Source organism: Melopsittacus undulatus, chromosome Z (genome assembly GCF_012275295.1).
Source record: "Melopsittacus undulatus isolate bMelUnd1 chromosome Z, bMelUnd1.mat.Z, whole genome shotgun sequence".
Lineage (NCBI taxonomy): Eukaryota > Metazoa > Chordata > Aves > Psittaciformes > Psittaculidae > Melopsittacus > Melopsittacus undulatus.
The window spans coordinates 92,444,103-92,465,018 of record NC_047557.1 but is presented as its reverse complement, the minus strand read 5'-3'; the positions used below and the strand labels follow the sequence as shown (position 1 = coordinate 92,465,018).

Below are 20,916 nucleotides of genomic sequence, written 5' to 3'. Positions count from 1 at the left end.
GTGCGGACCGTGGGTGCTGAGTGGGTCACCGGCCCTGCTCCGCGGTTACGCACACGTGTAAGTCACTGGCCGCACGGCGCTGACCGCAGCCCCCGAGGGATCGAAGGGGACCACCCCTTTCCGAGGGTCCCGCCGGAAAATTCCGTGGAGGGGCTAGGGCAGCGGAGTCTCCCGGAAAGCGGGACCCCCGCGGCTGCCTCCCCGACAGACCCGACCGTGCGCAGCTGCCCTGAGTGCGCTTCGCCGAGCTCCCGGCTTCCCGGTGACAGCCCCGGCGGCACCGCCCGACAGCCGACCCTGGGCAGGGGGTCTTGGTAAGTGCCGGACACGGAGAAGAGCGGGGGCGCGGAGGGGAAGCCGCGATCAGCGCCGCGGCCGCCCTCTCCCAGACTGACTCGGTGAAAATCATTGTTTGGCTCTAGCATTAACTACATTCCAGCGGGACGCAGCGCCCAGTCTCCTTCCTCGCATTCCTGCCCCACACAAAGGAGTCCCTGCCTCGCCGCGTCCTGCGCTCCGTTCGCCGGGCCGCAAAGCCCCTTCGTGCCGGTCGCCGCCTATCGCCCCCCGCCCCAGGGGTGCCGGCCGGAACGCGGCCCCTCCGCGAGGCGGCCCGCCGGAGGCGGCGGGGGCAGGGAGCCGCCGAGCACAAATTCCTCCGCGCAGCGCGCCATTGACTGGACCGAGCAACTTATTTAAGGCTGGAAAGTGACACAGGGGCTCCTCATCTCCGCTCGCCGCGCTCCGCCGGGCAGCCGGGCTGCACCGAGCCGGGGATGCCGGCGACGTGACTGCCTCCTCGCCTGGCCGCCGCCTCGCAGCCCCCCGGCCAGGGAGCCGCGTCCCCGGCACTTCCCTGCCAGGACTGCAGGAAGGGGCTTGCTTTTGGGGTGTTTTTTCCTTTGGTTTTGTGGTGATTTCTGGAGGGTTTGGCTTTTTTTTTTTTATTTCTCTGCTCCGGGCTGTGCTTTCACAGAGTTCGCCGTGCCTCTCCCGCCCCGCCACCGGGCACCGGCCGAGCATGGAGAAGTACGTGGAGGATATGGCACTGAAGGCTACCAAGTACATGGAGGATCTGTCCCTCTACGAACCCTGCCCAGAGGGTCCGTACGGCCGGGGTGATCGCCGGGACATGGTGCTGCACCACGACCTGGAGGAGACCAAGCGGGTCATTGCCGCCCACATGACGGGAGAGCAGCGGGGCCGGAAGATGAACGGCACCGCCGTGCCGCCGCCCGCCGAAGCCTTCCCCGCCGCCGCCCCCTGCGGCAAAGTCTACCCGCCCGCGGCGCCGGGCGTCCCGCTCCGCGCCGCCAACGGCCGCGCCGCCGAACCACCGCCGGGCGCGGGGCCGCTGTGCTGCGAGGAGGGGCTGTGCACCCGCTCGGAGGTGGCGCTGCCCTGCTACAGCGGCTTCGCCGACAAGGGCAAGCGCTACTCGGCCGAGGGCTACCGCTATGTCGCGGGCAGCGCCTATGAGAGCGGCTACGTGGCCAAGGGCGGAGGGCGGGTGCCCGGCCCGGACGGCAGGTACGGTGCGGCCAGCCCGCGGGCCAGCCTGGCCGCCTCCTCCCCGGGCCCCGTCGCCGAGCACGGCAAGTTCTCCAGCCCGCGCTCCAGCCTGGGCGGTGCGGCCGCGCTACCCTACGAGAAGTTCTCCAGCCCGCGGTCCAGCCTGGTGGTGCCCGGCCAAGAGAAGTACGGCAGCCCCCGCGCCAGCCTGGTGCAGTACGACGGGGCCGCGCTCAGCCCGCGCTCCAGCTACGCCAGCACGGCCAGCGACACCAGTAAGCACTCCAGCCCCCGCGCCAGTCTCACCAGTTACGACGGCGGCGGCGGCAGCAAGCCCAGCAGCAACCGCACCAGTGGCATCAGCATGGGCTACGACCAGCGCCACGCCAGCCCCCGTTCCAGCACCGCCAGCCAGTACTCTTGCACCACCAGCCCTCGCTCCAGCTACTCGGACTCTAGATATGGCCCGCCGAGCAGCAGCGCCGAGCCGGAGGCTGCGGGCAGCACTGGCTTCGTCTTGGCCAGTCCCCGCACCAGCCTCTGCGGCCCCGAGGTCCGCGTCGCGGCGGGCGCCACCGTGGTGAGTCCCCGCTCCAGCATCTCCAGCCAGAGCTCGCGGAGCTCCCGTGGCTCCATGAGCGCCTACCCAGAGCTGCAGCTGCCCTCTCCCCGCTCCTCACTGCTGGGACCTGGCCTGCAGGAGGACGGCGCCGCGCCGGAGCTGGGGGATGTCTACCACAAGATCCATGCCCAGTCCCCGCCGCGGCATGACCAGCACCACCCGGCCGCTGTCCCCGAGGCCGGGCTCCCCTACGCCTACAGCCCGACCAAAGGCTCCGTTTCGGCACCCAAATTCAAGCTCCCCTACCAGGTGACGCCGTGCCGGGAGAGCGGCCCCAGCCAGGCGGAGAGGCGGCTAGAGGCGCTGACGCTGGAGCTGGAGAAGGAGCTGGAGATGCACATGAAGAAGGAGTACTTTGGTGAGTGAGGAAAGGCAGTGAGGGGCTGGGGGGCGGCGGGGTGCGGGGCCGCGTGTGATGCCCGGACTTGCTCCTGGCCAGGCACCTGCTGGAGGCCCGTATCGCCGCAGTTCTAACTGTCCAGCTGGTGTCGGAAGGACTTGCACCGTAGCTCGTTCCGGGTATGTGATCTTGTTTTCTATCTAGTCTTCACAGACTGGGCAGAAAATGCCGGGACATGTGGTGCTTTCCCTTCCACTTGCGAATGGGAGGCTTGTCTGAGGTGTTACAGGAGCTGTTTGTACTTGCAGTGGCTTTCGTGTGTTTCTCTTGCTCTTGAGCTTACTGATAACTTCCGACACCCCTGAGGCTGTGGCGTTTGACATCGTCCTCTCAGCCATTGTGTGATAACCCTTACAGACATGAGTGTGGCTGGTGAAGTAACTTTTAGTGCCTCGTTCACTACCGTGTGTTAGTTTGGAGTAAGAGTGGAATCCTGGCTTTGTTTCTGCCCTTGAGAACTTGAAAGGCTGTCATGGGTCAGCATCTTCCCAGGGCTGCGAGTCTGGGGAAGGGACAGCCCTCTGTCCCTGCTGAGGTTAAGCAAGCCCGTTGGTCATCTCTGAACTGTTGTTGCTTCTTCATAGAGCAAAAGTAACTTCTTGAAATGAGTGAATGCATTTTGTTAGTCACACTAGTTAGGATTAAGTTCCCTTGTTTTTCTTGTTTTGTACTGGCTGGAAAAGGGCAAGATGCCTTTGAAAGATGATCCTGGAGTATGGAAATACTGCGCTGTGGGCTGCAGATGGGCTGGGTGACTGCAGGACATGGACAGTCCTCGGGAGCAGGTTGTTCACACCTTGATCATGGGATGAGGGCTGTTGTTTAGGGCTGCAAGAGCTCCCAGCAGAGGTGGGATAAAGAAGCCTCAGAAGAAGAGGGTCTGTGGGTGACCCAGCCACCATCTGTGGCCTTTGAGGGGACACTTATCTCTGCCTTTATGCGCTGCCTTTGCATGAGGCCGCTGCTTCTTAGTGGCATGTGATACGAGCCTTGCTGAGGATGGAGTCATGCATTGCCTTAGTTGCCAATTTAAACACAAGGATTCAGACTGGTTTTGGCATGGCATTACTGCACTCTGCATGGAAAGGTAGAGTTACAGGGCTCCTTGCAAGCATCTGCAAGAGGCTCGTAGTGAGACAGACCTGGAGGTAGCTAACAGAGCAGTACCCTCTCCTACTAGGAAAAACCTTTCTGTGAACTGCAGCAGCAGCATTTCTACAAGCTGTTGTGCCCAAGGGAAACTGAGCACAGTACCTTCTGCCTCCCTTCATCCCTTGTGGGAGTGGTAAGAAAGCCAATGGTTGTCCATGGCATCTTTTGCAGGGTCTGGAACCTGGCATGGTGCTCCTCAGAGGCTGAGGACAGTAAGAGTTTGCTTCTGTCTGTGCAGGAGCTGAATGGGAGGGCTCAGTTAACATGCTCACTGAGTGCAGGAAATGCTGCCTTCAGTTTCTGTGGTATGCATTGGAGATTGAGAAATAGACATATTCAGAGTAAGAAACAAGCTTGTCCTGAGGCTCTGAGTGGGGTTTTCAGTGGTTGGGGAGCTGCATGTATGATCAGCAACTCCAGGAGCAGCCCTGGGTAATCTGTTGTGGGTGGGTTTTTTCCTAATTTGTAAGAATTTGCCAGTTTTAAGTGGCACTACTTGTAGGTATATTCTCTAGTAACATGTTGCAGCATGCTGTGAATGTCGGCAGATGTGTCCTGTGGAGGATCAGCAGTAAGCTTGTGCCTTTATGCCTAGGGAGCATGTGTACCAGCTGCTCTGTGGATATTTGTTGTAGCAGCACAAAGACTGCCACTGTGACTCATACTCTAGAAGCAGCTGAAACCCAAAAAAACTGGGGTTCTTTAAAGGAGAATGTTGGTTTGTATGAGTTGTTGAGGTTTTGATAAACCCTGGTGGGCTTGATCGTGCTTTTTTAGTTCAGATCACACATGCAGGTGAATGCTGAGCTTCAGCTGAGCAAGAACATGAGGGCTGGCAGGAATGACTGCAGGCTGATGGGTCAAAGACAAGGAAAGTGATAACAGGACAGGGAGATGTCTGTACCTGGAATGGTCATACAATGCTAATGAAAGGGAGCAAGGAGAAATGCATTGGTTGATGTAGCAGTTCACACATACTGCAGCTGAAGCCTTTGCTTACATGTTCACTCCCTTGGTGCTGGTGTCTGGCATGCCCTGTAGGCAGTAGTGAAGTGTTCTGTGATGCACATGGAGGGCCTAAGTGTTGAGCCTGGAGTTTAACAAGATAGAGGGAACAGAGGGGATGGTTTAATACTCCTTAAAAATGAGATGGTTTAATACTCCTTAATTAGATGAGCTCAATTATCTGGTGAGTAAATGCTTCTATGAGGACACTGGTAATCTCAGTGTTCCCCCCTGTTTCCCCTGTTGCCTCCTCCCATTCATACCCACTCTCCCCCCAAAAAACAAAAGGGGGTGAGGAATTGAAAATTAATTGAAAATTTGGGCAGTGTCTTTGAAACTGAGGTCAAGTGACTAACGGGAGGAGGAGCACTATACCCTGTCCTCATTCTGTTTGTGGCTTAGTTTGAGTGTTCCCTAACCTGGGGAGTCTGGCAGTCCCTGGCTGCTCTCACACATCTCACTGCTCTGCTTCAGTAGGAGCCTGCAGTCTGGGGCAAATAAACAGGCAATGGAGGGCATGTGTAGGGTTTGAGCATTGAAGAGTGTGCAAACTAGCAGGTCTGAGGGACTGACAGCTGCCTCTACCCATGCTGGTATGAACGGCTGTGAGCAGTGCTGTGCCGGGTGCTTTGCCTTGTTGCCTCACCTTCTCCATCCTCCGCTCTCTTCCGGCAGGCTTCAGCACATCTGTAGTGAGGAGGAAAACGCCCTTCCGCAGTTGGTTTAGTCTGACTGAAGATGACAGCGCCGCAAAGGAGCGCTCTGCATCTGCCCTAACCCCAGTTGCACAGCTGCAGGGTAGCGCCCTGCCACTTCCAAGTGCTCTCGCCAGCACGTTGCAGCCACATGGGCGCACTGATCTTGCAGAATATGGAGCCTGCAGGGGAGGAAGGGGAGAGGGAGGGTTGTCCCGGGCTCGATTGGTGAGCTGCTCCAATTCATCCCTGTCGATGAGGTGTCTGAGCTGACCCGAGGGAGAGGGTGCAAAGAAAGGGCTCAGAGAAGCTGAGACTTCCTTTGGCAGCAGCCTACAGCTGGATTGGGTAAAGCTTGTGGCTGCTTCCTATGCAGCCCCAGCCCAAACTGCTTCATCCTCCACCCTCTGAGACCTCCTGCTTGTCCCCTGTCTAGATACTGACAGCTTAGTAATGTGCTTGGTGTAGTGGCAGATGCTGAGAAGAGAGGTAATAGAAGAGTATTTTCACTTGCTTTCATAACTACTCTCAGCTGAGTGTTTGTATGTGATGAGGTGAATTGCCAAAGTTGTTTCAGGGGTACTTTGAACTGAATGTGCATCCTGAGGTGTCAAGAGGATATTTGTGTGTGTTGGAAAGTCATCAGCTCAGGCACTCTCTTAAATCCTATTTTCTCTGCAGAATTCTTCAGTCCGTCTGTATGTTAAAAGAGGCAGTTTAAGGCAAAAAACTGGCTTTTGGCATGGTTATCCACATCAAGCAGTCCTTGTGGAACTGACTGTAAACCTACAGCTTGTCATCTGTTGGGCAGGGAAATGTCATCGTGTTGAACAGTCAGGCTGATTTGGCTGTTGCTTTTGAACAAGATCTCTATGTCCTGTGGCTGTGCTGGCCTGTTGTCAGGAATAGAAGGAAAGCTGATGGAGGGGTGCAGGCAGCTATCGTGTGCTCCTGGCAACTCCTGCTGTGCTGCAGCCGTCGTCCAACAAGGGCTGTCTGCTCATCATGGTCAGGGTGGGGGATCCAGTGCAAGAAGTTAATGGATTGTCTCACTGTCTGGAAGTAAAGAGGGGATGGAAAATGCACTGTGAGAAAATGAGGCAGGGAAAGTGTGGCTCGTTTCCTGCTTGTGCAAAGCCTAGAGAGACAAGCAAGTCTGCAGTCTTGCTGGCATCTTTCGGTACCCCCATGCAGTGCCCTTTGTGAAGGTGCTCTTCTCCCCCTCTGCACATCAAGTGCCTTCCTCCCCACTTTGTGGTCACCTCACCCCTTTACCTCCCACATCAGGATACAGCAAGTTCATACTACATGTGGTAGTGAGAAACAAGTGATTCCTTTGCAGAGAGCTGTCACCTTTGTTACTTTATGCCTTTCTATGACCCTTCTCTATCCTGAGGGAAACAGCTCCTTTCTCAAACCATGCAGAAGGTTTACCAAGCGAATCAGGAGTGAGTTATGTCTTGGAATGAGATGCAAAGTCTGGATCCTGTTAATAACTATAGTCACCTGTCTATCAAAAATCTGCTGTTATCCTAGCAAGTTGGCTTGCCTTTTGAGAGCTCCTGGATCTTTCCAGAAAAGCCACCCAGCAGTACCAGCACAGAGTTTTTTTAGAGCACCACCAGGAAATGCTTCTGGTAACATCCTGATGAAAAGCCTCTGGCTTGGTAAGTAGGGTGAAGGGAAGGAATAGATTCCTAGACCCATCCAGGACCTTTTTGTCCTTTATGTATATAGTCATCCATGCAAATCTGCATTGGTTTTTGGGCTGTACACTATTCTTGTGAGTTAATTTTTGTGTGTACAGGTTGGTGGATGGGGAGATGTCTGTCTTAATTTTGATCTCGCTTGCACATGCAAAGTTGGTAAGTCCCTAGAAGCTGCATTGTTTAAAGATGAGATTTGAAAATCTGAATGGAATTTAGGCGAGCTTGCAGTTGGTGACCAGAACTCTTGATGTATTTGCTCAAGTGTTTTAAGCTTTCTTTGTGAAATATTAGATCTTTCTATTTCCATGAAAATACAGGTAACATACTGTGTGTATCCCTGTGAACATCGTGGGTGGTGGCTCTTGAGGGGATTGTTATATGCAAACTGCACACGGAAAAGGAACTTTCTTTTTGCCTGTTTCAGAGAGTCTGTATCTTTGTGGAAAGGATACTACTGGTTTGCAAAGGCTAAGTGGAGCCCATGTTGCAGTTTGGTTTGGAGCATGCTATGGGCCTGCTGATAGCAGACCCAAGGGGCTGCTGCCTGAAACACTGAGCAATTCATTATTTCTGTTCAGGGTTTCTTAGGGCTCTGTCACAAGCTTCAAGCCAGGTCTGTATTGCATTCCCCAAGTAAAAGCTCTCAAATTCCCGGAAGTAACATCAGGCTTTTTTTTACACCCTTCCCTGTGCCCAAAAAACCCTATCAGGTATGCAGCCTTAGGGTGGTCAAGGAGACCTCCTAAGTGAGATTAAAAGCACAAAAATCCTTCTCCAGCAGTTCAGCTTGTATTGTCAGCTGTTCACATGCCCTCTGTGCCTCATCTTCCACAAAGATCTGTGGGCGCAAATGTCCCAGTTTGGTGTTAAATCATGCACTGGAAGTTCATACACAGTGGAGTGTGAATTGGGAGTAAATAGTTTAATGAATTCTGTGGCTGCTGTAGGTTGTGGAGTAGGAACATGATGCTGTTGTGAAGGAACAGGTAACTGTCAAAGTAGCTGCAGTTACAACATGATTAAAGTTGATGTTTCATAGTGGAAAATTCCCCTGAAGTTCTATCGCTTTTATATCATTTACACATGTGAAATGTAATTTCATGTGCTCTTGCTGATGGCTTGATGGCAGCAGCGAAGATACTGGTGTAGACTGAAATCCTTAATATCCACAGTTAATAAATTAGGATGTAGATGTCTCTGTTATAGCTGTGTGGATGCTTAGAAAGCCTTCTCAAAGCAAAAGTATTTGCCAAATACTAAAATGATTATTAAAAAATGGGGGAAAAAATCTGGCACAGTAATTTCCAGATGTTTCCAAGGCTTATTCAGCAGTGGAAAGGAAACAAAAAATAAACCCAGCAGTGGTAAGTCGAACAGTTCTACTAAAACTGAAACAATTGCAGAAGGTACATCTAGATTAGATAAAGGAAGAAGTTCTTACACTGTGTTCCAGTGCTGAGGCACTGGAACTCGCAGGGAAGGCCATTGGAACAGCTTGCCCAGATAAGCTGCAGCTGCCCCATCCTTGACAGTGTGCAGGGCCAGGCTGGATGGGGTTTAGGTCAACCTGATCTAGTGGAAGGTTATGCTGCCTGCAGCAGGGGGTAGGAACTGGATGAGCTTTAAGGTACCTTCCAACCCAAACCAGTCTGGGATTCTATGAAATCACTGTCATTGGGGTGAAGGTGTTGGGATCCTGTGAGAGCCTGCTACCTGGGTCCCCTACCTCTCTGGTGGAAGAGGAGGTACAGCTGCTCCTGTGGTCTCTTAAAGTCTCTGCTTTGTCCTGCAGCCTACCTGAGCACAGTGGTTCTGCATTCAGAATTAGTTGTAGGCTGGAGAAACTAGGTGTCTCTTAGAGTATGATGTGCCATTTGATTTTTATGTCCCTCCTGGACAAAGTTCCTCTTCTCTGACAGAGCTGGTAACATACTTTATTTTAAAGCACAATTTAAGCAGCAAAAAGGAAGAAATGTGGGAATGTGCATGGTATCTGTAAACTTTATTAATGAGCTTAAAAAGGCTTGTTTTGGAGGGCTACATTCAACTGCATGAAAAGATCAAGTCCTGACAGGATGGAGGTGCCTGGGGCTCTGATGTGGCATTGCTTGGAGATGCTCCAGGGGCGTGACAGATCCAATGGCTCGCAGCAGGATTCCTGTTGGCTTATTTGGTAGCAGGAAGGACCAGCCTTCAGATCTTAACAAAATTAGCAGATGTGCTAACAACTGACCAGTAAATGCCAGTATTTGGCTGGACGTTTACATGATTTTTCACTGTGCCTGTGTGGATGCTGTCTCTGGAAGTAGATTTTGCCCTTCTTTTCTATATTGGAACAGATATTTCTGTTGTGTGGTATGTGTTACCTGTTTCTATTGAACTTACTGTGGTGTTTTTAATTCCCAGTCAGCACAGCCGTGTTTATTACTGTGCTGTGATACAAGGAGCACAAGAAAACGGCCAAGCAAGTTGTGTGTCTCTTCCAGCTGGAATATTTCACATCATCTGCAACTTCATTCTTTGGTTTTTTGGAGCAGTTTTACTAAATCTGTAATGTCACATTTATGTGTTCCAGCAAACTTTTAAGAAAAAGGGCTATGACTCATTAAGGGAAAAAAACCCAGCATCCCAGCGCACAAACACTCGTTTAATGCTCAGCTGAGAACTACTGTGAGTATAAAACATGTAAGGGCTTACACAGGGGGACTTAGCTGGGGGTCAGGATTTATTGCTAGTGACATCTGTTTCCAAATTTGAGATGCTGAAAAAGCTCCTCTTGGCAGGTTTGCACGAAAACCTGCAGGCAGTTGGGCTCAAACCTCTATTCTGTATTGCTGGGGCTGTGGTGGTGCACGTGTGCTGACAAGAGCAACTCAGTCAGCCATTGTAACCCAACCAAGATGCAAGTCCCAACCCTCCCTGTGCCTGAAATTAGGGGGCAGCAGTGGCAGCTACTGCATGGTTGGAGAAAGGGGGGATATTGGTCTGATTTGAAAGGGGCTGCCCACTGCGGTTGGGCTGGCATGGGATCTGCTGATGGGTGCTGCATGATGCTTGTATGTTACAGGCATGTGTGAGATGAGGTCTTGGGAGCTCGGGTACCTGACAGAACTGAATTCCTTCAAGTGTCAGGGATGAGAAGTCAAATGACTTTGAAGAGGGATTTGAGTGGGTTGGAATAACATCACCAATACCAAACACTAGATCTGGGGGAGATGGTTGATTCTGAAGTCTCTAATTGCAGGCAGGAGCACTGAAATGCATCAGGGTTGCTGTGAGGGTTAATGTGTGTATTTGTGTCAGGAAAAGTACAGGGAAGGCGGCATGTAAACACAAAGAATATTAATACCACATATTGGCATGAAATAGTTAGGGAGTGGATCAAGTGGACCACGAGGAGGCATTTTATAGGTTATAAAAGGTCATGTCTGGCTGAATAAGTCATGTTTCTGTTCAGAACATGTTTATAGCTTTTGTGAAGAGTACGTGGCTACTGTGGAAGAATTTCTGGGGACTCTCAGATGCTTTCCTGGCCATCCAAACATTAATTTAATTGGTGAATTGTTTCACTTGTGACACCACAGAACTTCTGGAAAATGAAAACAAGATGTTGTTTCCCTTTTAATGTGGCCGCTTGAAAAAATTGGAAAATTTCAAACTTAAAATAAAGAGAAAAGCAATTCCTAAATGCAGTTTGACACTTGTACACATTCAGATGCTGCAGCTCACTTGGGTCGTGTTTCCTGTGGTCTGTGGAGACCCTGTGGTCTCTCCCAGGCATGGGAAATACCCTTTTGTTCTCGTGGTCATTGCATAAATCTTTCTCCTGTGCTGCAGGCTTGTCCCCAAGTGTATGTGGTACGGGGACCTGGGATCCCATGAGTAAAGCCCTGGGGCTGGAAGCTGAGGGATCCTGCTGTGCTTTCTAAGTCTCCCCCAGTGTTCACAGTGTGCTGGCAGTACCAGCCCATGGGGTTTCAGGGAGCAGGATGTAGCCGGTTGGAAACCTTTGTTAGGAAAAGATATCTAATGAGATAGGGAGAGAGAAGTGTGGTTGGTTGTTACTGTAATACATCAAGCACTGACCTGACTGAATTGAGATGGCTGAAAAATCTGCTGCTGTTTGCTTGATTCAGTTTCCTGGCCTTGTGGAAGTGACACTGCCTTGGTAATGTTTGAACAATTTTAATGTCTTTTTTTCCTAGTGTGAAATTCCTACTAAATCCATTTGTTTGGGCCTGGTGATGAATGACTAGGAAGTAATCACTAGGGAAATGGTTCTGAGGGGATAGTGAGTAGATTTTGCCACTGTCCATGGTTTCCTTTGCTCAAAAAGCATGCTGACCAGGCCATGTGCTGCTGTCTGCTGCTCTACCTGTTCTTGCCATCAACATGAAACACAGCAGGATCAGACCCAGGGTCTTTGTGGACTTTCTCACCAGGCACTCTTTCCAATTCTCCATAACTAAGCTAGTTCAAAGACAATGTTGATTTTTAAAAAAGTAGTAATGAAAAAGGTAGAAGAAGCAAAAGATTTTGGAGTCCAGCATCAGCTGAGATGAAACAACTGTTTATACCAGACAGCAGAAAGAGCTGTAATTGGTAAAATATTGGCACTCTCAGTGTTCCTCTTTGTGTTGCAGCAGTTGCCATGCTGTTAACCTTGAGCGTCTCAATTCTCAGGTGTAGATGGGGGAAACGGGCAATTCCTCAAGGGACAAGGCACAGGTTCTGATGAATGGCTGATAACTATTGCAGCACGCTCTCTGCCAAGCTGTTATGTGAAAATTCTCTGCAATTGGTGGGTTGCCCACTTTTAATCAAAGCCACGTTCCTAGATCTAAACACTCAATAGAAAACAGAGCTGCACAACAACATGTTAGTGTCCAGATTTTGAGCTGGTTTGAGAAATAAGCATGTAATTTTCTGAAGTGTAAGTCTTTTAGGAAGAGTGGGTTCGCTTGTTGAACCTGTTTCTGGCTAGAGCAAGGCTGAGCCTCTGCGGTACAGCCCTGGAAGGCAGTAGTGGTTCACAGCAAGTGATGCACTTGCTCTGGGAAAACCCCTGCAACACATGCTCAGACCTTAGGGGCTTAACTCGGGAAGGAAACCCTCTCAAGGCATCTCACAATGAAATCCATGCAGGGTATTAACTAAGTACATTTTTATTTAGAAAATGGAACACTTATCTGATAAATCCAGACCCCTCTCATTCATGACAGGCCTGGCTAGGTCACGGGGGCATGTTTGACTTGGTTTTGACAGCTTGTAGTCATCTCCAGTTGTTCTTATTACACTACAGAGACCAGGGAGTAAGTGAATTCATGGCTGTGTTTTACCCTTGCCATGTTTCTCTGCCTGGCCTGCCAGGCTGCCTCTGCACCTCCCAGGATATATCCACTGTAGAGCTGTTGAGTATATAGTTGCTTTGAGCTGTGGCTGCAAAAGTGACCCTGGGAGCTTAGTACCTTGACAGATAGACACCAGATTCCAGCCAATTATGAAGTAAGTAACAAAGAGCAGGTGGAGTTAATGGTGTGAAAGAGGATTATAATGTGCTGTTAAATCTTGCTGACCTCTCTCAGCTTGTACAAAGCCAGCTATTGCCACTGTGTTCCCAAGTTACTCTGCTTGCTTGCAGGAGACAGGTTTATGGAAGATGTGTGTGAATCCTAGGAAAGCAAAAGCTGGGATCCCACCATCTTGGGGCATTGAAATGCCAGTGAGAAGAGACTAGATCCAGAAACTGAACCTGACTTTTCTCTGTGTGTGATTTTGGTAGGGTGTGGTACAGGTAGTGTCTAGAAGTGGAGTTCTGCATCCTCCTGCTTTTCCTCTCCTTGTTTTCTTGTGTTCAGAACAATTACTTCTAATAAATGATAATAAAAATATCACAGCCTAAACTGGGAGAGGTTGTACAGAGCAGAGGAACATGGGTGATTCAGTGTGACACCATTGCCTCTGATTTGCAGGTAATTACAGAGAGCTCCTTGATGCTGTGAATGAAAGCTGGGGTCTCCAGGTACTGTTGCCCCTTTGTTCTTTTTGATGCCTTTTTTTTTTTCAGCAACAAAAAAGGTCCTGCTTATTGATACTTAATGGTTTTTACTAAAATGTTAGTGTCCATCAGGTGTTGATCCAGATGCTGTGTTACAGGTAATTAGAAGAAAGCTTTCTGTTTTGCTTTGCCAGGAAAGAGACCCTCCCAGTCCTTTATCTGTATCTTAGTTTTGAGGGAGATATTCCAGTGTGAGGTTGGTGAGAGTGGCTGTGCTGGGAGGTGTTACCTGGTTTTGGAGAGTGGTTCAGGGCTTCCTGATAGCAACACACACAGCACATGCAGAGCAGGTCACTGCCCAGTTCAGAGAAAGCAGAAAACCCCAAATCCACTGCAGGTTTGGGCTTGGAGCTTTGAATGCAGCAAGGATAGGCACAAGGCAAGGTTTGCCTCTTGCTGTAGTTTCTGGCAAAGTGGAGATGTGGCAATTCACTCACCAAATCCCACATTGCCCTGGAGCTTCAAAGAGCCCTTATGTGGGGTGCAGTGACTCAAGAGTGCCAGACCATGCTCTTAAAAAAACAAAACCAAGAAACCACCCGACATACTAAAAAAAGGGAAAAGGGGCAGCTTGGGTTAGGCTGAAACAGTCTTGAATGCTGTGTAAGAGCAAACTGCTGTTACTCTTTTCGGAAAAGGCTTTCCCAGCTCCTGCTCCACACCTGGGAGGAATTCAGGTTGGGTGAAGAACCAGCCCAGAAAGAGGTGATCCCTGCAGGCTGATCTGCATTTATTCACAAAGAAGATACTTTGAAGATGCTCCAAGTGCAGACTTGCAAATCAGTTTCCTGTGTGCCAAGTGTGTGAAGCTCTGCCTTTCCCTGCTGTTGTCTCTGTTCCCCACATTTCAGGGCTTTGCCTGCTTCCCCATGGGGTGTTGGGAAGGGAGATGGGGGCAGCTCAGACCCACCTGGCTGCAGCAATGGCTTGGCTTTGGCTGGGTCACTTGTGTCTAATTTATTTCTAAGGCTCATGAAAGAGAAAAATGCCACAGAACATCCTAGCTCCTGAGCTTAAGGCTGAATCCTGGACTCCTCTGTGGGCAGAACTTCCTTTCAAGTCACTGGGTTGTTTTGCTTGGTTAAAGACTGGCAGAATTGGGAACCGTGGTCTTAGGCTGTGTCTTAGTTTAACCCAAGCTGCACAGAGCTTGTGCACTCGCTCCCCCCCTTGCTCCCCCAACTCCTGGAGAGAGTTTTGGAAGGAGAATCAGAAGAACGTAGCTCCCATTGGGTTGAGATAAGAACATTTTGATAACTAAGGTATAACACAAATTACTACTGCTACCACTAATAATAATGATAAAGGAAATAACAAGTGAAGAGAATACAACATCTCACCAGCCGCCAACCCATAACTCACCCCACCCTGCCTGACTGAGCACCGACTGATACCTCCTTCAACCCCCCAAGTTCTCGCCCTTCCCAGTAACTCTCAGTTACATTCTGGACATGACGTGCTATGGTATGGAATACCTCTTTGGCTAGCCTGGGTCAGGTGTCCTGTCTCTCCTTCCTCCCGGCCTTCCCCTCCTCCCTGGCAGAGCATGAGCTCAGAATGTCCTTGGACAAACCAAACATTTGAGCAGAAACTACAAACATGCTTGCTATCAGCAACTGTTCTCAGCCCGAAAGCCAAAACACAGCACTGCACCAGCTACCAAGGAGAAAAAATGACTGCTACTGCTGAAGCCAGGACAGGCTGTTGCAAGGTCAGAGAAAGGGTGCATTGCAAGGTCTGGGGTCTTTAATTTTTTTCTGACAAAGTACCCCATGAATAATGAGTATTGGCTTGGAGCTTTTTCATTTCCAAATAGGTTGGTCAGCACAGTGTGCCTGCGTGGAGAATTTCTAGCCCTGCTCTGCAGGTGGGATGACAGAGGAGCTGCTGAATGCCACTGTGCCTGGATGGAAGCAGACCTGTCTCCCCTGTCTCCCAGCAGTGTTGTGTGTTGTGCCTGGGGGCTTTCAGCATGGAGCTGAATCCCACCCATGGGAATTGGAGGTCGGCGGCAGCAGCGCTAAAGGGGTGAGGGTAGGTTCTAGGGTGCTGCTAAGAGCATGCAACCATGCACTCACATTAGCAGGACCTGAAAGCACAGACGTCAGGGTAACAGCTGATAGAAGAATTTTTCTCTTCCATGTCCGAATATCTTTTCCTCCTACTCACCCGGCCTGTGTGGCTGGAGTGAGGATGATCTGCCCACTCACCAGCATGTGCGTTTGCAGAGGTTTTAAATTCATGTTCCTAACCAATGTTTAAAACACAAGAGAGGACTTTGATTCAGAACTAGAGAGGGGGCTGCTGCAGAGGTTTTTCAGCATGTATGTGGCAATATTTGTGCCTAAATTTTAAGAAATGTTATTTCACCTTTATGGTGAAGCTTATGCCTGTGAGTTAACACATGCACTTTTCTAGGCTTTTGCCATTCAAGGCATTGTTTGCAGAACTGCCAGTGTCAGGGCTGAGCTGAAAGTAGCTATAAAATCACTTTGTTTTTAATTTCAGCTGTTTTCATTTTGAGCACAGGAACAAGTTATAGGGGCATTTAGAGAGAATGTTAGGTTGTAAGGTTTATTTTGCTTATATATGTTTTACATTGGATTTGGACTGCAACCAAACTGCAGTGAGATGGATGGGAGTCTTCCCTTTTCTAAAGACAAGAAAGATACACCCATGTAGCAGTGATTTGTGAAAACATCTCCCTAAACAGAAGGCATTCCTGTTTTGAAGAAGGATCAGCAGCTGGGGCCTGGGTACACTGCTGGTGCAGGCTCAGTTCTGCACACATCATTTCCTTCTGTAATGCTGCCATTCTGAAAAAAACAGTTACCAGCCAGAAAGAAAGAAAAGTATTCAATAAGCCTGTGAACAAATTGTAGTTTGAGTTTGTTTGGTTTTGGGTTTTTTTTTTGACTATGGTTTGCTGCTTCTCACCAAGCAATTGACTTAAGAGAACAGGGTTCGTGTTGTCTTGGGGTCTAAATCAGAGCAGGACTAACTCCAAGGTCAAGTGTGACAGTTTAATAATCAATAGCTGTATGTTTTTATCCTGTGGGTCAGGGCACAGTTTTCAAGCCTGTGGTGGGATGGTGAGATGGGGTTGTTCTGTGCAGGCAGGAGACTGGAGAACAGTGATCCCAAATAGGAACACAATATTTTGTGTTTTTCTTAAAGAGCTCCAGGATTAGGTAATAAAGAAATGGTACCAAGCAGTGCACTGGGCAGTATTGTACAGGGGGAAGAAGGGGCTGAAGGCCAGGGTGCACCCAGTATTTCAGGTCTGAGCTGAAGGTCCTTCTGCTGTCAACAGATGCTTGGGTAAAGGAGTGGGATACTTGTCAGGATGTAAGCCTTAAACACAGTACTGTAGAGGAACGGGGCCTATTATTATTAAGATGCAAGTTTCTTGGCAAACTCCTGAGTGATATCGCACATCTTTACAGCAAGTCTTTGTGTCAAGGGAAGATCTTGTGCTTTCCATGACAGAAACCTTGCATGAGCCATTCCTGTCAGCCTGAGTCATTGATACCACTGCAAGATAAAAACTATGGTTCCCATCAGATGAAGACCAACGGGGAGCAAACATCTGTAGTGGTTATTTATTTTTGCTTGCTTGAAGAGCCATCTCTCTTTTGGCTATGATGGAAGACAACTGGAGAAAACATTTTTGTTTTCTAGATACTAGATTGAAACAGAATGTTTTAATTGAGAATAAACAATGATTCCCCTCTCTGAAATGGACAAATAGCTCCTCTGCAGAAATGATAAAATCTTCCATCTTTCATCTTTCAAAGATACCAGTAAGAGAAGCAAGGGATTTGTAGGCACCAGCTCAGTACCAACTCTGTACTTCACTCTTAACCTTACAGAGACAGCACAGTAGAGAGATTCTTTATTGATTTAATAGAAGCTACCCTTATTTTCATTAATATAATTACTGAAGAGGCTGCATTCATGTGAAAACAAAGGCTTTATTAATTAAAAAAACATTGGGGGGGGGGAAAATCAGTACACTCCACCCCACAAAAAAATGCACCAATTTTTTTCTCTGGTTTTCAAGAGAAGTATTATGGATTGTGGGTTTTTCTTAGGGAATATTTACAAATTTATTTGTTAGTGGATACAATGAAAGAGATGTTCCAGAAGGACTTTTGCTGCAGTTGAGGGAATGGTTGCATTAGGTTATGCTGCCATTGATTTAGTGTGAGAAGGAAAATCCCGAGTGATTTACACACTGATCCTGAATGTTTTGATTAAAGGTCACTCAGAAATGCACTTAGCGTCTAATTTGGATGTCTGAAGAGAATCCAGTGGGGAGTCAAACCTCTAATTAGAAGTTGAAGGTATAAATATTCACAGGTAGCTCTTTATGTACCCATGTCATTTTGTTGTGAGTTTAGTTAGGGAAAGCTTTACTTGAAGACTGAAGTCCAGTCTCTAGTAGAACCTACAACAGGGGAGAGCATTCCTGTGGACTGTCCTGACACTAGTTATTGCATATAAAAATTTGTACCTTTCTAAGTGAAAGGAGTTAGAAAGTAGCTGTACTTTATATAGGAAGAAGAGAAAAGGGATCCAGGAAAGCTGGTTGATGTTTTTCAAGGATTGCTGTCTCCAGGCTCAGGAACAGTTCATACTGATGTGCAAGAACTCAACCATGAGTGGCGGGAGCCCTGCATGGATGAGCAAACAGCTCCAAAGGAAGAAGTGAAAAAGAAATGTCAATGTATAAGAGGTGGAAGCAGGCCAGGTGACCTGGCAGGAATATAAATATCTGAGCATGCATGGATGGGGTCAGGAGAATCAAGGCTAGCCTGAAGCCTTTTATCTGGTGAAAGATGTGAAGATCAGGAAGTGCTTCTGCAGATGTATGAGCAACAGTGAAAATGTGGAGCAGGGTACTGTGTTGTTCTTCTGTGGTAAGAAGCTTGGTGAGTAAGGGGAGAGCAGTGGATGTTGTTGATCTTGGCTTTAGCAAAGCTTTTGATACTGTTTTCTGTAGTGTCCTTCTAGCCAAACTGATGAAGTGCAGTTGAGCTGCCGGACTCAGAGCTGTGATGAGCAGGGTGAGGTTAAGCTGGAGGCCAGTCATGAATGGTGCACTTCAGGAGTCAGTACTGGGGTCAGTACTGTTCAATTTGCTCAGTAATGACCTGGATGATGGAACAGTACACATCTAGCAACTATGCAGATTGTACTACGCTGGGAGGGGTAGCTGGCAGATCAGGTGGATGATGTGTTGTCGTTCAGCAGGACCTGGAGAAACAGGCTAACAGGAGCCTCAGGAAATTCAACAAAGGGAAGCACAAAGTCCTGCACCTGGGGAGCAACAACCTTGTAAAATGGTCTGAGCTGGGGGCTCACTGCCTGGAAAGCAGCATTGCAGAAAGACCCTCTAGGGTTTTACTGGACCTGAGCCGGCAGTGTGCCCTTGTGGTAACGAAAGCCAACACCATCTTCAGCTGGTGTTCAGACCCATCTGTCTGGGATCATGGGAATATCGAAGCGGAATGTATGCCCTGGATGTCTGCCTGGAAACTGCCCACATGCTCTGTCCATGCACTGCAGGTTGTAGAATGGTTTCTCAATGTCTGGGCAGCTTGCCCAAAAGAGCTGTGTGTAAACAGGGGACTGCAGGGCCTGGAGGCTTTGGAATGAGTTGTGTCAGCTTCTGTCAGGTAGGTCTTGGGTGGGAGAGGTGCCAGCTCTCACCAGTGCCTAGATGGAAGGTGCTGCTGCTGTGATGTGAGCCTGTGGGCAGCTCAGGTCTTAGCCAGTCTTTCCAATAGGAGCCCCACTGGCCCCCACTTCTCAGGTGAACCCTTTCAAACTTAAAAGGCCACAAAACATGTACCACGTAGACCATAATCAGATATAAATTATCTTCTGTTGCTTTTGTCAAGATCGTAATCTGAACCACTGCTTTAGTGGTAGGGAAGGCAATTTACCGCTGATGTTGCACATGGGGTTTTCCACCAGGCTCTGTAATGGTGGATAAACCGACATGCTGGTTGTCATCAAGCGCCTTGTTGGTTTTCATGTGCCCTAGCATGCCTTCCAGGAGAATCTGCTCCCAGATTTTGCCAGGCACAGAGGTGAGACTGACTGGTCTGTAATTCCCCAGGTCATCCATTTTCCCCTTCTTGAAAATGGGGGTTATATTTCCCTTTTTCCAGTCGTCAGGAACTTAGAGGACTGTCAAGAGAGGAATGTCAAGAGGAATGAATGCTCCTTTTAGCTGCTATGAATAGAGACTTCTCATACCAGTTAAGCGTTGACTTTACAATTAAGAGAAGATTACACATTTCTGTTATTTTTAGTCAGTCTCCTAAGACATAAATTAACTAACCTTTCACCACTTTGTATAAACTTTCAAAATAAGGAAGGGAGGTCTGGCTGATAAATTGCAGAAGATCACATCTATTTGGAGATATTTACTGTAACTAAAAAAGTGGAAAATCACCTTCCTAACCCTGTGGCTTTTTCTATCTGCTAACGGTTTCCTTGGTTTTGCGGTTCTTGATTTTCCTTTTTGCTGCCTCCAGAAAGATTTTTAATGAATTGTCCTAGAGGGTTTGCTCCACAGCTGTGCTTAGCTATATTTCTGTAAGTGTTGCAAAAAATTTACCCACAACTCCTTTGCTGCCTGATGCCTGGGGGCAGTGGCGCTGACGAGTTACTAAATGAGCGATGTCTGAGTGGTGGGATGCTTGAGGTGATGGTGGGGTGCTGAGAGGGGAGAGAAGAGCATCTCGCTTCTGGTTCATCACTTTGACTTGGGTGTGTCATCCATCTCCAAAATAAATGGAGTCCATCTTCCAAAATTCAGCTTAAAATGAAGGTGCCTTGCCATCTTGGCATGGAGACAGTGAGCGGGGTGGGTTGCAGAATGCACTTAGTGCTGGTTTTGGGAACAGGCCTCCTGTGACATGGGGTTGGGTCTCACAGTGTTGAGGGCTGGCTGGCAGCTGCCAGCATCTCTTCTGTGAAGACCAGACTTATTAGGCACCAGGGCACCAGTGCTACACAAGTGATCATTTTGAAAGATAAATCCTTTTATCCTCTCAAGCAAATAGCCTCTGACATTAGCCATTGGGGCCAAACTATATTTCACTGTTTGCATCTCAGTGCCAAGTGCTATAGAAGGACATGTGTTCCTTAACAGGAGCAGCTTAGCACTTCAGCTAAGTGGCTGCAGGTTTTCTCCTCTAGAGGGTTTTGGGCCAGGGGTTTGGCTGCAGGTGCAGTGGGCAGGTTGCTAAAAGAGCAGATGATGCCAAAACCCCATTATAGTTAGGGCTTGCCTTTTTTGCCATGTTCTTCCTGAGATAACTCACTCATCAGTGTCTTGCACTTCTTTTTTTTAGCTCTGTGCTCAGCTTTTGCAGAGCAGCCAGGCACTTCTACCGTTGGTCTGGCCTTGAGAATGTAAAAGGTGCTTGGCAAAACCCCAAGTAGGCATGCAGCCTATTAACCTGGAGGATGGTTTATTACTAGCTGGGAAACAGTCTGCGATTGAGTGTGTAAGCACAGTCAACACATACTACTTACTGAGTGCTGTGACCATACCTGTTTCTCACCGTCTTCATCTGAGAAAATTAGCTCTACTCTTTTTTTTCTTTTTCTAATTTTCCATCCTTTTGTACCCACTTTGTGTCAAGATAAGTGAGACAGGGACAAAGCAGGGGAGACAGATGATTCCGAGTGTGATATTCATGCATTTCTGGATCATTCCTCAATACCAGTTGGACAAGGATCAA

At 48.8% G+C, this 20,916-nt stretch overlaps 1 protein-coding gene across 1 annotated transcript in view; it reads left to right on the top strand.

Annotated features, from left to right (window-relative positions):
• The first annotated feature begins 745 nt into the window (after positions 1–745).
• The window catches only part of WTIP (WT1 interacting protein), an 82,828-nt gene continuing 62,657 nt past the window's right edge, over positions 746–20,916 (top strand). Inside the window, exon 1 of the mRNA XM_031051874.2 lies at positions 746–2,492. Coding sequence (XP_030907734.2) covers positions 1,022–2,492 — 1,471 coding nt within the window. The 5' untranslated portion in view covers positions 746–1,021. The remainder of the gene's footprint in view (positions 2,493–20,916) is intronic.